At 30.2% G+C, this 16,265-nt stretch overlaps 1 protein-coding gene and 1 pseudogene across 1 annotated transcript; both read right to left on the bottom strand.

The window, feature by feature from the left end:
- Positions 1 to 10,024: 10,024 nt before the first annotated feature.
- Positions 10,025 to 10,732, bottom strand: LOC146956335 (uncharacterized). The gene has a single exon (XM_085749238.1). The coding sequence runs from the start codon at positions 10,730 to 10,732 to the stop codon at positions 10,025 to 10,027; it is 708 nt and encodes a 235-aa protein (XP_085605364.1).
- LOC146956334 (uncharacterized) lies at positions 10,729 to 14,647 on the bottom strand (annotated as a pseudogene).
- Between the last annotated feature and the right edge of the window lie 1,618 nt (positions 14,648 to 16,265).

Here is a 16,265-nt window from a genome sequence, read left to right as displayed (position 1 = left end):
CACACGAGTGGTTGTATTTATATATACAAGTGGTTGTATATTTCCTCAAAAAAGAAGGGGTTGTATATCAATAATTGTCCTCTTCTTCAAAAAAAATCAATAATTGTCCACAAAGTCCCCTAAAAAAAAATTGTCCTCAAAGTGACGTGTGTATTATTAATTGCCCAAGAGCAAAAAAGCACATGAATGTGTTCTGTTCTTCCTTAACCTCCAAATTAAAGAGCTAGAATTAAGCTTGGAATTGTCTTAGAATATTTTTTTTACACAAATTGTATTAAAACATTGAACCGATTAACCTCCAAATTTCAATATTCTTGTTAACATAATTAGAATTTTAATCTTAGTTTTTTTTAGGGGAATCTAAGTTTTTTTTTGTTACATTAGTTTAATTCCGTAGAATTAATTATAACTATTTTTTATGCTGCTTTAATTCTTAACTGGCTCATACTTTAATAATAATAATTATTCTAAATACAAAATGCAAAAGTTAAAAGATACTACTTTATTCATTATATTTGCCGCAATGTATTCTAAAAACCACTGTGCTCTTGATATTGTTGTTCACGTATTCCAACTACTACTGTCACTGTGATTGTACCGTCTTTTTTTTTTTTTTTTTGGTTTTGAACCCCGGACCTTCCATATATTATACATTGTCCCTACTAATCGAGTTAAGTTCACGAGGACAATTGTAGTTGTAGCGTTTTTTAGTTACGATCATAATCACCGTCCTTAATTATTTATTGAGTTTAATTTATGTACATTGTTTGTGTATAAAAATTTTACGCATAATTTCTCAAAAATGAAAAATTACACATGTATTTTATTTTTTTTTGAATAAGAAAAGGCTAAAATGCACTTTTGGTCCGCTAAGTTTGGCCAGGTAGCGATTTTGACCCCCTATTAAAAAAAATGACTTTCCAGCCCCTCAACTTCATCCCCTTCTGCAACTCATAGGCCCCTTCTGATTTTGACCTGGTCAAAATCCAAATGGCCAATCATTGGACGCCACATGGATAATTTTTTAATTAAAATTTTAAAAAAAGCCACATGTGTATTTTAAAAATAAAAAAATTAAAAAAAAGAAAGGGCAAGGAATGGCACGCGACATTCATCCCCTTCAACAACATATTCATCATCCTTCAACTAAAATTTCCAGAAACACAAGACAACTACCTCACTTTCATAACTTTGAGCATATTTGCGTCCATATTTTCTGCACAGTGGATCCATAGCCCAAACCCATGAATCTGCTATATTTTCTGCCAGTGATACTCCTGTTAATACATACAGGCACAGCAATGCTTGAACAGCTTCACCTTCGTTATTGTTCAGTTCACGCCCCCAGCACAGCCTCCAACTCCAATACCCGCAAGACAAAACAATCCTGAAAAAATGTCTTCTAAAATCGAAGAGCAAAACCATTTATCTGGCCAGAACATGGTGTTATCACCTGATCCCATCTCTTAATGAAAACAGATTGCGGTTAATCCCATGCCACTTTGTGCCACCTCCACTTTGTGCCATCTCTTAATGAACATGGAGTTGCAGAAGGGGATGAAGTTGAGGGGCTGGAAAGTCATTTTTTTTAATAGGGGGTCAAAATCGCTACCGGGCCAAACTTAGGGGGCCAAAAGTGCATTTTAGCCATAAGAAAATTACACATGTATGACAAATCATGTGTTTAACTTCTTACATAACGTGATGCATGTGTAAAAATTTCGTACACCGACAATTATAGAAACTAAACTTTTTTTTTTGTGATCAAATTAAACTCTTATTTACTTGTCACAAATTATAAATTTCTGTTTTTATTTTAATTTGATTTACTTGTTAATCAAGTTCAATTTGATTTCAAATTCCGCAGAGAAACCATGGGAATATTTTTGACAAAATAAACATTAATGAAAAAAAATTCTAACAGTAAGAACGAAAGTGAATATGGGATACTTTGCTTTCACATACTTGAATACTTTGCCCATATAGATTTTAAGCCAATCTCAACCTTAATTGAGGAATATAATGCATTGTGATATTTCCTAAAAAAAAGAGAAAATAAAAGTTGAAAAATTAAGAAAAGATACCTCAAACTCGAAGGCATTACCTTTTTGCTTTTTCAATGGGATTTGGTTAAAAAGAGACACTTAAATTGGTTAGAAAGAGACCAGGTTGATAAATGGTCTGATATAGGGACATGTTTTTATAATTTTAGATTTTTTTTTAATTTACTCATTTAAGTTGTTTTTTGTCGAAATCTCATTTTAGTTTCATGTTATCGCTTTTACTTCCATGTGTTGGTCTTTGCTTTGCGCCAAGCCATATGCACTCTTATTACAAGATACAAAGATTGTGTGAAATTGCTCTTTTATCTTCAAAAATTGCTCTTTAACATCCCTAAAAAGGTTTAAATACTTCTAGTGACAGTTAACTACCGCTCTCTTCCAACTGCACATAAGTGTCGCACGCTAAGCATTCCAACGAAAGTAACTACCGTTGTGTTATGGTATATTACAGAACAACAAGTGCAGTTAACTCACTTTTCCAAAACTTAAAACACAAACATTTCTCCCTCTATATTCCAACAACCCAATTTCTTTAACTTCAAGCAAATCAACTTCAACTACAAGTAAGTGTTCATGGGATAGTTTATTTGTTTTAATGTTAGATTATTTTCTTTAAATTGTTAAAATGATAGTGTATAAGGTTTATGTAAAATTTGAATTTTGTGGTGGTAAATGATCAAATGTTTGCATTGTGAATGTTGCTTAAAATAGGTTTAATTTCAATGGGGTAGTTTAAAACTTGAAATAACACAATGAATCAATGTTGTATGTTTTGCACTCCAAGTGTTTAATGAAATGCATGACTGAGTTTTTTTTTTTTTTTTTATTGTTTTTCATTGTTTTTTGTTGTATAAGTATGTCTGAGAACCCACATAGGTGCCGAATGGGCAAGAGGACCATGAATTCTAGCGCACACAGGGAGAGAGTGGTTGTGAACCCTATTACTAAAAGGGGACGCAATCGTATGACTAGCATGAAGGGGACTTGACAGACATGTGTATCCTAGGTTATGAACCCTCCTCACGACAAGTACTACGTCACAGGGGAGCAGCACTACAACGCCACTCATTTGTAAAACCTTAAAACATTGAGTTTAAAACCTAGTTTATAAGACGACGAATCCTATCAAGTTAAAGGTTTGAATCTAAAACTCAATGTGATCATGATGGGAGTCAGTGGATTATCCGCATTTGGGAAAGAACAATCATTCAAGTGATTCTTACATCATATTTTTATCTAAAACCTTAAAACATTGAGTTTATGAGTCCTCTCACGTATATATTACTACTCAACACTCACTTTTTTATCCAACGTGAGATAAAAAAGTGTGAATCCCTTAGTTAATTATTTCCCTTAGTTTATGAATCACTTTTTTTTTTATCTAACTCGCATTTGATACACAACAATATCTCCCTCAAGTGTGAATCCCTTAGTTAATTATTTCCCGCTTAAGTGGAAGCTTGCACCGCCGTTGCCTGATGCACGCAATGGGACCTGCCGCCTAAACACTCTTGGTCATAAAGCCTTTAGACACAAGAAGTCGGTTGAGCTCTTGTGAACCATAAACTCTAATACCATTGTTTGGTCATAAGCGGAGTTCAAGGATTATCCATGTTGTCGTCTCATTTATATATTATCCAACACTCTATTTTCTATCCAATATAAAACTTCTAACTCACATTTGTCACACATTGTATATTGCTTCTAACCTAAGATCCCAAAAACCTTATCAATGTTGAACACCAACGCACCTTCAATATTGTCGATCTGATTATCATCTTTCATCAAGTTGAATCAAATAATTTGAAATAGACCAAGTCAAACCAAACTCTCTTTCATTAATTTTATTCATTTAACTCATATAGTTGTCGAATTATTGAGGCTGAGAAATCAAGATCCTCCAGACATATAACTCCTGTGTAATACATGTAATGTTATGCATAAAGTGGTTAACGACATGTCTCGTGCAAAAAAAAGAAAAAAAAGAAACGATTCCCACGATTTTAACTTACTATTAACCACTCAATAACTAGAACCGTACCTTCTCCCTGACAAAAAAACATAAAAAATAAAAAAACTAACCTTTATTTATGTCTTCCACTTCAGTAAATTTTGAGACAAATTGAATTATACTAAAATAATAATCCCTTTACTTTACTTTACTTTACTTTAGTATATAAAATAAAGTAATGTGATTTTGTCCTAATTAATGGTAACAAACATATATAAATTAATGTGTGACGAGGAAGATAACAGTGAGTTTGATCAGAGATCCAATGAATGAAGCATTGGGACAAAAATTGAATGCCTTTTTTTACAAGTTATTAGGATTGTACGATCTTTTCAGAGGTTCACTAGCACTTCTAGCAAACAGTAAGCACAAGATTTAAGGGCAACAAACAACGTAGTAACTGTACCACTTTCTGTTCATATATTCTTTTCAAAAATCCTTAGCTCTTCTTGTTTTTACACCACTGTTCCTTCTGCAACTAAAAAAAATAACACTAGTAGTTCTTTCTAACTTTTGTTTATATTATGTTGGATTAATGTTGTTTCTTAGCTAGTTATTTATTATTTATTTATCTAAGGTGATTTAATTTGACAATGTTTATTCAGCTCATAGAAGAGGGCGTAAGTAAAGGAAGAAAGACTAGAACAGTGTTATTCTCCTATATATATGTGTATTGGTCTTCATTAATATAACTAAAAAACCTATCTATATTTATAATGGAACAGTAAATTTTGGGAAGCATCAGTAGATGTTGATGTTTTTAATTTATTTGAACATTTTTTAGCTGCTTTCCAAAAAAAAAAAATATTATTATCTATTTTTAAACAAAAAAATGTATCTATCAGCTGTAAAAAGTTGATCACATTTCATGAAAAGTTGACCATATTCAATTCAAGCTGAGAAATTGACCAATATGCAAATCAATTTCAACCAAGGTGCTTATTCGTTATGTGTGATCTACTACTGTATATTTTTGTTTTGTTGAAAACAAAGTTAAAATGATTTGTGTTCCAATACTTCATGAAGATTATAGCAAATCTCTCAGAGATTGGACCAACATGTCTTGATTTCAATACGATATTTTCGTATTTGGCTATCTGTGTAACAAAATTATACTACATATACCTTAATGCGTAAACATTACATCACTTAATATAATTTTATTATTTTAATAAAAAAAGGTAAACATATTTTTAGTTTTTTTAGATAGACGAAATGATAAATCATTATACATAAATTCACACACACAAAAGTGAAGGTATTGTGGTTCGAACCCTGATCATGTCGTTTGACCTAACAATTTCAGCATTTTATCAGTTGAGCTAGGATTTGTGGACGGTAAACTTATTTATAGTTAATAATATAGTAATCATTAAGTGGTACCAAATCTACTAACATTATATAAAAATCGAAGTACATCAAAATTTCACAATCGTCCTTATTAAAACTCATGATCTCCTTAATTTTATGTGCATAATGATCATTTTGTAAAATTTATTTTATTTGTTTTAAAAAAAAATTAATTACGGATAATGCTCATCACAACTATAACCAATTTTCAAGGATAACTATGAAACTAATTTATTTGTTTTGTAAAAAATTAATTGTAGATAATGGTCATATCTACTAACAATATATAAAAAATAAACATTTGGTGCAAACATTGAATAGTGTTTTGCATATAAAATAAAAATTTAACTAATAGAAACATTGTATTAATTGTTATAAAACCTACAACGAGAGCGATGCATGCATAAAAAATTTCTTATGCATATATAAGAATATAAAATCTTCAACGAGTGCGGTTTAAATATTAAAAAAAATTATTTAATAGACACACTACATTATTGTTGATATAAGTACATAAACTTTTATCATATCGACTTTCTCAAATATGTATATAAAAATTTGTTTATGCAGATATAAGTACATAAAATCTACAACGGGTGCGGTGCAAACATTGACCAATGTTTTGCATATAAAATAAAATTTTGTTTATTAAGAACACTACATTAATTTTGATTTTAAAAATAGTCATGAGTTTTTAAAATTTTATCATATCGACTTTCTCATATATGTATATGAATTTTTTTTATGCAGATATAAATACATAAAATCTGCAACGGGTGCGGTGCAAACATTGAATAGTCTTTTGCATATAAAATAAAAAGTTATTTAATAGAAACACTACATTAATTTTGATTTTGAAAATAGTCATGAGTTTTTAAAATTTTATCATATCGACTTTCTCATATGTCTACATGAAAGGTTGTTTTCGCATGTATAAGCAAATAAAATCCATAATTGGTGTGAGTTAACTATTTTACAATTTTCTGTACCATCGACAATGGTGGGTGCTTCATCTATTTAACGCCATATTAAATAGGCACCCTCATTGTGGAGTATAATACATGGGTGGCTATGGAGAAGGGTGGCTATGGAAGCACCGTCTCTCTCTTCATTTTTCACGGGGTCCATTTAATAAATCTAAATAAAATAAATAAATTTTGTTGAAATGTAATGATATAAAATTATTTGTAGAATCTATTTAATAATTTCTTTTGAGGTGCTGGATTGGAGAAAATCGGTGCTTATTAAGTATTACCGTAAAATGAGTTATGTGGGCATATGAAATTAATTTAAGCACCCAATTTAAGGTGCTATGTTGTGGATGGTCTAAGAGAATAATAGTTAATAGAAACATTACATCAATACTCATAATTTTCATTTAATATCTATAAACATTATATAGTTAATATTAACAATCTAATTATTATTTATATAATTATCGCAATGTCGCACGGGTCTTTTACTAATTAATTATAGATAGTCAGAATTTCTTAAAAAAAAGAAAAGTGGCGGTACAAGTAGAAAGGCGAGGATGAATTCTCTCGATTAAAGTTCTTTTAAGTTTTTTCGATTATCTCGACCATAAGAGAGAAAGGGAGAGTTAAAATTACAAACGAAAATATGAGATTGAGTTTTTGGTTAAGATAACAATTGAGAAAAATGACCATTTAAAAAAAAAAGTATTAATAATATTTTGGTTTAAATAAAAAGTATTAATAATATTTTGGTTTAAATGCATTTATGATCCACTTGTTTTGACCGAAACATAATTCTAGCACATCTCCTATGACAAATTTATATGGAACTCAAAGTTGGTTTCATAACCCTAGTAAGTGGCTGCCACATCACACTTACGAAACTCTAAAATAATTTGCTCCAATGATAGAAAAATTAAACAATTTTTACGAAACTCACACTTTTAATGATTTTTTTTTTGTATACAACATCTAATTTGAAAAAATAAATCAAATCTTAAGGTTCCTCCAATAAAGAGAAAAAAAAAAGAAGAACAATTTATCATTCTATAAAACTCACTCAAATACCATCAATTGAAATGCTTAGCTAGAAGTTTTAAAATTTCAAGATTTTTTGCTTCACAAAATACATTTTAGAGTTTTTTATGACGTGTCATTTTCCTTAATGATGTGACATTATTTATTTAGATCAAAATTTTATTAGATCATTTGTTTGCATATTCATTGATCAAATGTAAAATGTTCTTCTAAAATCAATTATTATTTCCAATCCAAATCAACAATGTTACATCATCAAACATAATTCAACATCATTGATGAATATAATACAACAAAAAACAAAGACCAAAATTGATATGTGGGAAAAAAATCATGAAATATGTGAAATAGGAGGATTAAAATCTTGAATTTCAAAATGAGGAGACTAAGATCATGCATAGATGGACCAAAAATGCATTTTTGTATAAATTGTTTTTATAATTGTAAATTGAGTCGGTCAAAAACTAATCCAATCAAAACCGCATTTATAACTGGATCTAATATTAGATTAGGTTTTGAAAAGGAGTAAAAAAATCATATCAAACACGTGTAATTTTAATCTTTGAATCCGGTGATTAGTCTTTATCTTAAATTTTGTTGGATCATGAGTAGTGTGTGGATCATCCACATTATGCCAAGAACAATCACATAAATAAGATAGACACCACGTTTTTATCCATAATTTTAAAGTATTAGATTTATGAGTCATCACTTATATATTGTTCAACCTCACATTTTCAAACAATATGAAATTTCAAATTCATCTCACATTTATCACAACAACTTTGATCCAAACTACATCGCAAATCCTCAACCTTAAACCAAAACCACACATGTTAATTTGGAACAAAGTGAGTACTAGTTAAAAAGGTACAATGTCAAATTAATGAGAAATCAAATGACGTGTGTATGAATGTATTTGCCCTAAAATTACCCCGTCCTTTAATAGCGACTGGTAGTACCACTCTAAGTAGCAGTGTTTATAATGTAATCTAATCTGACCTATTTGTTACAATAGATTCTCATTGCATTTTCCAAAGAGTTGCTGAGTTAAAATAATCGCTATATGATGTGTTTGATGGAATCAATTATCTATTTTATGATGTGAGAGAGGCACGTCAAGAATTGTCAAGTGTACTTTGAAAGCTACATTTTTAAGAAATTTCAAAATTAGATGCCCTATAATTCTTAGATCAACTAGCTAGAATGGTCCACCCACTTATTAAAGCTTTGTTGAGGTGCTTATTTACTTGCTCAAGTCTTCGAAAATATCCATACGGTTTTTAATAATGTCTATTTGTTTCCAATTTTATGGGTGTACATTTTCAATTTAAAGGATGAGAATATGTCTTATTAAATAATCTGGTTACTGTTTGGGAAGAGTGATATCGTAGCTAACTTCTTTAAAAAATAGTTTAATCTGTACCATTTATGTTTGATCTAAAGGTTCACAAGTATTCTCATCATTCTTATATAAGATAACTATTCTCATAGTATATGTCATATATATATATATATATTTGACAAAAATAAAACGATATTAATTCATTTAAATTGATAGAATACATCATTCAACATAGCTAAAACAATAAAAAGTTAATATCATACAACATTCAAGTTAATATCATACAAATGATAAAATACCTACAAATAATATGATAAAATTAAAGTGATCAAAATACTAATGTCTTTTGTGTAAACTATATCATGGAATCCATGGATATTTTTAAATTGGCATGACTCTCTTTGAATATTTGTAAATTAATTAATAATTTGGAATGATTCTCCATGGAGATGGAGAAATTGAATTAAAACACAAGCATGATTAAGGTGATTAAGGTGAAGAAGCAGTAGGATGGAACCGTAACTCCATCGGAAGGGAGATTAAACAAAAAAATTGAGAGGAAAAAGTCAGTTGAGATAGAGAAGATCAGGTACATGAGTACCGTATTAATTGTTTTAATCTTAGTCTTTGATTTTAATCTGATGGTTGTAATTTATTCTCATCATTCTCACATGTAAATGTCATTCTCATGTGATATGGCCCATATATATATATATATATATATATGGGGTTTGCTACAATAGACCCACCCTTTTTCATGAAGGTCTATTTTAGCAAGCTGCACCTTTTTCTTTTGACATAAATACCCTTATTTTTGCTTTTTGAGAAAGAGAAAAGGAAAGGACAAAGGTGTAATTATGCTTTAGTCATTAATGTTTTGGTTTCTTCAAAGGTATATATATATATATATATATATATATATATAAATTAGTTTTGGTTTCTTCAATTTTGATAGAATGGCTAATATTATTAGCTATGGCTTTAATATCCTCATGACTCATATTTGTCCACCATTTGTAAAAGAAGTTTCTTTGAATAATGGGCATATTATGCTTGTCTCTTGAAATAGTTAAATCCCATCTCCAAATCCATGGAATTTGGAATTTACTAAAATAAAGGCATGGACATTGTCCATAAAACATCTTGCTAGATGTTACCTTTGCAATTAAAGGACTTTTATCACACCATTTAGTGTACAAATTTTGTAATTCTTCTGGAAGAATTTCCAAAGATGGACCAAATTTTAGCCACCAATTGAAAAACTAAGTTGGAATAGGTTTTTCACCAATGTCAAAAAGAACCATGAATGTTTATTCTTAGGGTTCTGGTAATAAAATGCATGTGTAAATGCTTTGATATAATCCCAGTAGTTGAAGTAAATATTTTTACTTTCATCAATTTTTATGGCCTTTTCATTATTAGGATTAAGACCCCAATCTTTAGGAGGCAATATCTTATTGATATGGCATTTTGAGAAGCTAATGAAGCTTGCTGGATTTTTGTTATGAAAATTATGTGTGATAGTTATTGATCCAGTAGCTAATAAAAGAATTTCTAAATTAGGTCTAGCCTTTCCATAAAGACCAGGGTATCCCCTAGATTCAAGATATATTTCCTTAATTGACCAACTATCATTATTAGTCAAAGAGAGATCCTCGTTATCAATATGCATAACTTCTTCTGTGACAGGATTTTCAAAGAATTCAGAAATATTCTCTTGAGATGGTTCTTCAAGAGCAATTTGTTTGTAAGATATTATCTTACTTGAGGATGAAGAAGATGCTTCATTTTTCTTTTGAGACGGTTGCCTTCCTCTATTATATGGAACTGTAGTCCAATCCCCTATTAGGGGATCATTAGATTCTGAGTGAGGTAGTATATTACTACTCCCAAATCCCATACAGCGGCCATATTGACCACGACCTCCTCTGCCCCTATAAGGGGTCGTCATTCTCCCTGCAAAAATTCACAGGTCAAATAATCAGCAAGTGAATTATTTTCACCTTTAATATACTGAATATCAAATTCAAAGGCAGATAATTGGGCTTGCCATCCTGCAAAGATTTGCTTTGCAACAAGGTTTTTAACATCCTTTTCAATAATAGATTTAGCAGAACTACAATCAATTCTTAGTAAGAACTTTTGATTCAAAAGATCACTTTGAAATTTAGAAATGCATTTTATAATAGAAAGCATTTCTTTTTTAATCGTAGAGTAATTAGCTTGAGTGGAATTCCACTTTCCAGAAGTAAAGCGAACTAAAACTTCTTTATTGTTATCAGGTATAACCTGTTTTAAAATTCCTCTGTAACCTAAATTAGAAGCATCAGTTTCAACTATTTTGAAATATTTAGGATTAGCCAAAGATAAACAAGGTAAACATTTTACTTTGTTCTTAATTCTTTGAACGGCATGAGTATGATCCTCTGTCCAAGGTCTAGGGTTTGCCTTTAATCTATTATATAAAATAGCAGTATCCTTAGACAAGTTTTCATAGTAATCTGAAATAGAATTTAGACTACCCAAGAATCTTTGTAATTGGGTTTTGTGAGTAATAATGTCGGGAAATTTTGAAGCAAATTCAATACTCCTATGAATAGGAACAATAGTTCCTTTATCAATTTCATGACCTAGAAATCTAATTCTAGTTTGGAAAATTTTCATTTTTGGGGCTGAAACAACTAACCCACTACGTTTGATGACATCTTTAAAATTTTTTAAATGTTTAAAATGTTGTTCTATAGTTTTAGAAAATACTAAAACATCATCAATATAAACAATTATAAAATCAGAGTAAGGATTGAAAATATCATTCATAGTATTTTGAAATTCAGATGGGGCATTTTTAAGCCCAAAAGGCATAACAAGCCATTCAAAATGTCCAAAAGGGACAGTAAAAGCAATTTTATATCTATCAGATTCTTTAATTTGAATCTGCCAATATCCCGATTTCATATCAAATTTTGAAAATATACGGGCAGAAGAAAGTCTATCTAACAAATCTTTTTTGTTAGGAATTGGATATCTAATCCATTTTAACACCTTATTAAGGGGTTTGTAATTAATAACTAACCTAGGAACACCTCGTTCCTTTTCAGCCGCATTATTAACATAAAATGCAGTACAACTCCAAGGAGACTTGGATTTTCTTATCAGTCCCTTATCAAGGAGACTTTGAATTTCCTTTTTACATAAATCAAGATAATTTTGATTCATCTGAGCTGGTCTGGCTTTAGTAGGGATTTGATTTTCATTAAAATCATCCACATAAGGTAAAGAAACAATGTGCTTCTTTCTATCCCAAAAAGCATTGGGTAAATCATGACAAATATCACTACGTAATTGTAGTTCGAACTCCTCAATTTGTCTCTTAATATCAGTTTTATTAAGTTGTTCATTAATATTAAGAATATTAACTTCTTCTTTCAAAAAAGATAATTGTTTTTCTTTTTTAAGAAGAAGGTTTTTAACCTCATTTATCATCCTAGTATGAGGATCAGAAATAAATTCAAAAGTAATTTCTTTATCGTTAATAAAGGTGGTAATCCCCTTTTGATCAATGTTAGTAATGGGCATAAGATTTTGCAAAAAAGGAGTTCCCAGGATAATTCTATGAGTCAGGTTTTTAACCAAAATAAAATGAGTGGGTAAACAAATATCTTGTTTACAAATATAAGTATTGGGTAATTTATAATTTACTTGGAGCCTACCACCTCCGGCTTGAGTGAGGGATTGGGTAGTTTTAGAAAAATATTTAGTAGGAATAATTCCTTCTTGGATGCAGTTAAGGTCTGCACCACTATCAACCAAAGCAATTTCATTTTTTAAAATAAATTCTTTATTAACAATTAAAGTAATTTTTATAAACCATTTTTGAGAAGTAACTCTTTGAAGAGCATTCAAATAAGATTCAGAACTTGAAGGCATATCTTCTTTGGGAATATTAATATCTTTAGACTTTTCTAAGATAGTAAGTCTAGAGGATAATATATTATTATCTTTTTTAATCTGAGCTATCTCAGATTTTAAAAGATTTATTGCCCTTTTAAGATCATTAGTAGAAACAGGAGTTTCTCTAATCTTAGATTCTCGAAACCTAGATAAAACTTCACTAATTTGATAGGGAGCCTCAATAATTTGAGGAGATTCCTTTTTGGAATTATCTTTTATAAGGAACTCAATCTTTTTTCTTCTCAGATTATTATCTAGAATGGACTCTAAAATTTTTAAAGTTTTGTCTTGTTCTTTAGTAAGAACAATTAAACCGTTCATATTAACTATTGATTTCCAATAATCAATTTCATCGCCACATTGGCAACTATTATTGTCAGAAGAGGATTCTTCGGAAGAACATTCATTAATGAAGTCAACTTCATTATCAGATATTTCTGACTCAGAGTCGGAATTAATTAAGAGAACCTTTTCAAGTTGAGCACGAAGATTATCATCTTGGATTTCATTTAAGGCTTTTTTAGTCCAACATTGATTAGCATAATGCCCAACCTTTCCACATTTGTGGCAAGTAATACCTTTAGAAAACTTATCAGCTTTCCTTTTCCTATTAGATTTAGGAATATCTTCTCCAAGTTTATTCTTAGAGTAATCTTTTTTATGTTTCTTTTTTCTAGAAGATCTCTGAGAATTTCTCTGAGATTTATGTGTTCTATCCGTAAAACGCTTATCTTTACCCTTGTTTTTATTACTGGGTGGTTTACCAAGATCAAAGGCAAATTGTTCACAGAATTCACCCAATTGGTGTTTTTCTGTTAACTTCTGCTTTTTAAGCTGGTTCTTAAGCTTTATGTCATTACATAAGGCTAATCCTTCTTGAATATAGGTGTTGGTTATCATACCATAGGTAAGGTTATCATAGTTGATGTTAATACCGTCATTTTTATTTCTGAGGGTTTGTCTAATTCTTTCGGCAAATAAATGAGGTAATCCATCTATGAATTTAGCTTTCCAATGATTGCTATCACAACCTTCAACCATAAATAATCTGGATAAAAAGGTATCTTTATACCATCTAAAATGTGTCAATGAGGGGCATCTAAGGTTTTGGAGTAAGGTAGAAATTCTTTCTCCTACTGGAACACCTGTTCCCATAAAATTCTGTAAAATAGCTAAACACAGCGTATAAACTGCATCTTCCTCATTACCAACATAAACTGGGTTCTCACTAGTGGAGGTTTCGGTTTTAACAAGTTTCTTATGGGAAAGAATTTCTTTCCTCTGGGTATCATTGAGGTAGAAATCCCACCATCCTCTAAGTTGGCCCACAAATCCAGTTGTAATGAAAGCAGCTATATTGCTATCATAATTACCATGTTGTTTACAGATAGTAGAATACATAAGCATTTTTTGAGTAACATCAACAATTTGTTTTTCATTTAAACCATCTATGTTCCATTCATAAATGGATCTTCCAGAATAGGAGTTTTGATAAAAAATCATTTTTCTCATAAAGTAAATCTTGAGGTGAAGGTCTTTCATAATAATATTTATCAACAGACCTTTTAGTATAAACAGGATTTACTTCAGCATTATTTCTATTAATGTCCTGATTAGCAAACATGGCAGTTAATTGAACAATTTCTTTTTCGCTATCATAATTATCTGAATTCTCAGAATTATCAGAGTTATCTTTGTGTGAAAGAACATTAAGATTCATTTTCTTAAGTTTTTCTTCAAGAATAGAGATGAACTCGTTGGAATCACTATCAAGTTTAAATCCTTCTATATTAATAGGAGGTTGAATTATGGGAGTTTCTTTAATAATAGGAATAGAGACATCTTCAATGCTTTGAGACGTATTTTTCTCAATTTTTTCTAAAATCAAATTTTGATTAGCAATTTGCTTATCCATCAAGGTTTTTAAATCGGTGATCTCTTTTTCAAGAGAAACAAAATGATCTCCTATACAGGTTAAAAAGACATTAGTAAAATTTTGAGATCTAACAATTGAGTTTAACTCTTGAATAGTAACATGAGCATCATTAACCTTTTGACCTAGATAAGTATTATTATAAGAAATAACCTCAGTATTTTTTCCTAGATTAATGATTCTAGCTTAGGGGGGAAAAGAGCATTATCAATTTCTCCTCCTAAGAAAGTCCAAGGTTTGGATTTTAAAACCATAATTTCAGATTTAGTTTTTTCAAGAAAATATTCAGTAAACCAATTAACAAAAGGAATATAATTTTGCTTAATAACAAGATTATTATAATAATCCTCTTTGAACTGGGCTAATTCTCATTCAGCAAATTCATTGAAATACCATTTCCGAAATTCAGAATATCTATTAGTCATTAACTCGTTGATGAGTTTTCTCCATTCACTCCCTGGACTTAAATCCATGAAAACTCATTACAGATTCTGTAGGAGATTTCCCACTTTCACTTGAACCAGAATATATTCCCTGGGGAATTTTATTTTCGCTTATTATTATGTGCTCTACGGATTCTAAATCCTCTCTAATTTTAGATACTGGTTCCGATATGGAAGATCTAGAAGTCGAAGGCCTAGATAGATTACTAGTAGCCGAATAAAATTCATTAGAAGAATACCGAGAAGATATACTTCTAGGTATCTTAAAACTTCTTTGAGAATTAAATTTAATCTCAACTTCCCCTTCAGTTGTCTGGATTATTTGACCTATTTCTCTATTAATAATATGTTCAGGTTCAGTCGCATGTGGCAAAGTCCACGTTTCAGGAAAAGTTATTTCATTCCATTTTATCAATTTATTGGTAGCAATATTGGATGTCAACAAATTAGTTTGAACAAGAGTAGTAGATCCTTGAAAATCAATTTGTTTAGCCTTAGGGTTTAAAGTATTTAAGATCTTATAATAAACCCTGTAACAAACAGCCATAACCTCACTCCCCTTTTTAAAATCATACCCATCCGTATGAATATTCATTTGCAAGGCATTAAATAAATGCTTTTCAGTTAAAGATAAGCTCAGATTAGGAGATATTTCAAAATAAACTGGGCCATGACAAAGGCTGGTTTCGACAGCAAGCGATTGTTGAAAATTATTACATCTACCATCTCTGACATATGCCATGAGGCTAGTATTTAGTCCAAGTAAAGTTAAAGGTTTAATAGCAATTTGTATTAACCCAATATGAACAAACTTATACTTTTTAAAAGATTCTAAATCTTTTTGTTTCAACAAATATATAGTCTGAGTATTATTAGAAACTTGAACAGTTTGTTCAATAGTCTTGACTGCAAATCTAGCCATTAAGTCGAACATTCCCTGTTTATAAATATGATTTGAGGGAACAGATGGGATAACCCATTTATTTAATTTTTCCAAATTTTTTGGATATTCGACTAATTCTTGATTTTTGATCAGACTATTCTGATCATGTTCTTCATAATTTTCTTCCATAAAGAAGATAGGCAAACAGTGTTATGATTAGTTAAATAACAAAGTAGAAACAGAGTATGTAAGACTTTCTCATGATCTTATTACC

This window comes from Medicago sativa, chromosome 1 (genome assembly GCF_051527215.1).
Source record: "Medicago sativa cultivar Bolivia chromosome 1, Bolivia_mono, whole genome shotgun sequence".
NCBI classification, from domain to species: domain Eukaryota; kingdom Viridiplantae; phylum Streptophyta; class Magnoliopsida; order Fabales; family Fabaceae; genus Medicago; species Medicago sativa.
This window is presented reverse-complemented; position numbering and strand designations above follow the sequence as displayed.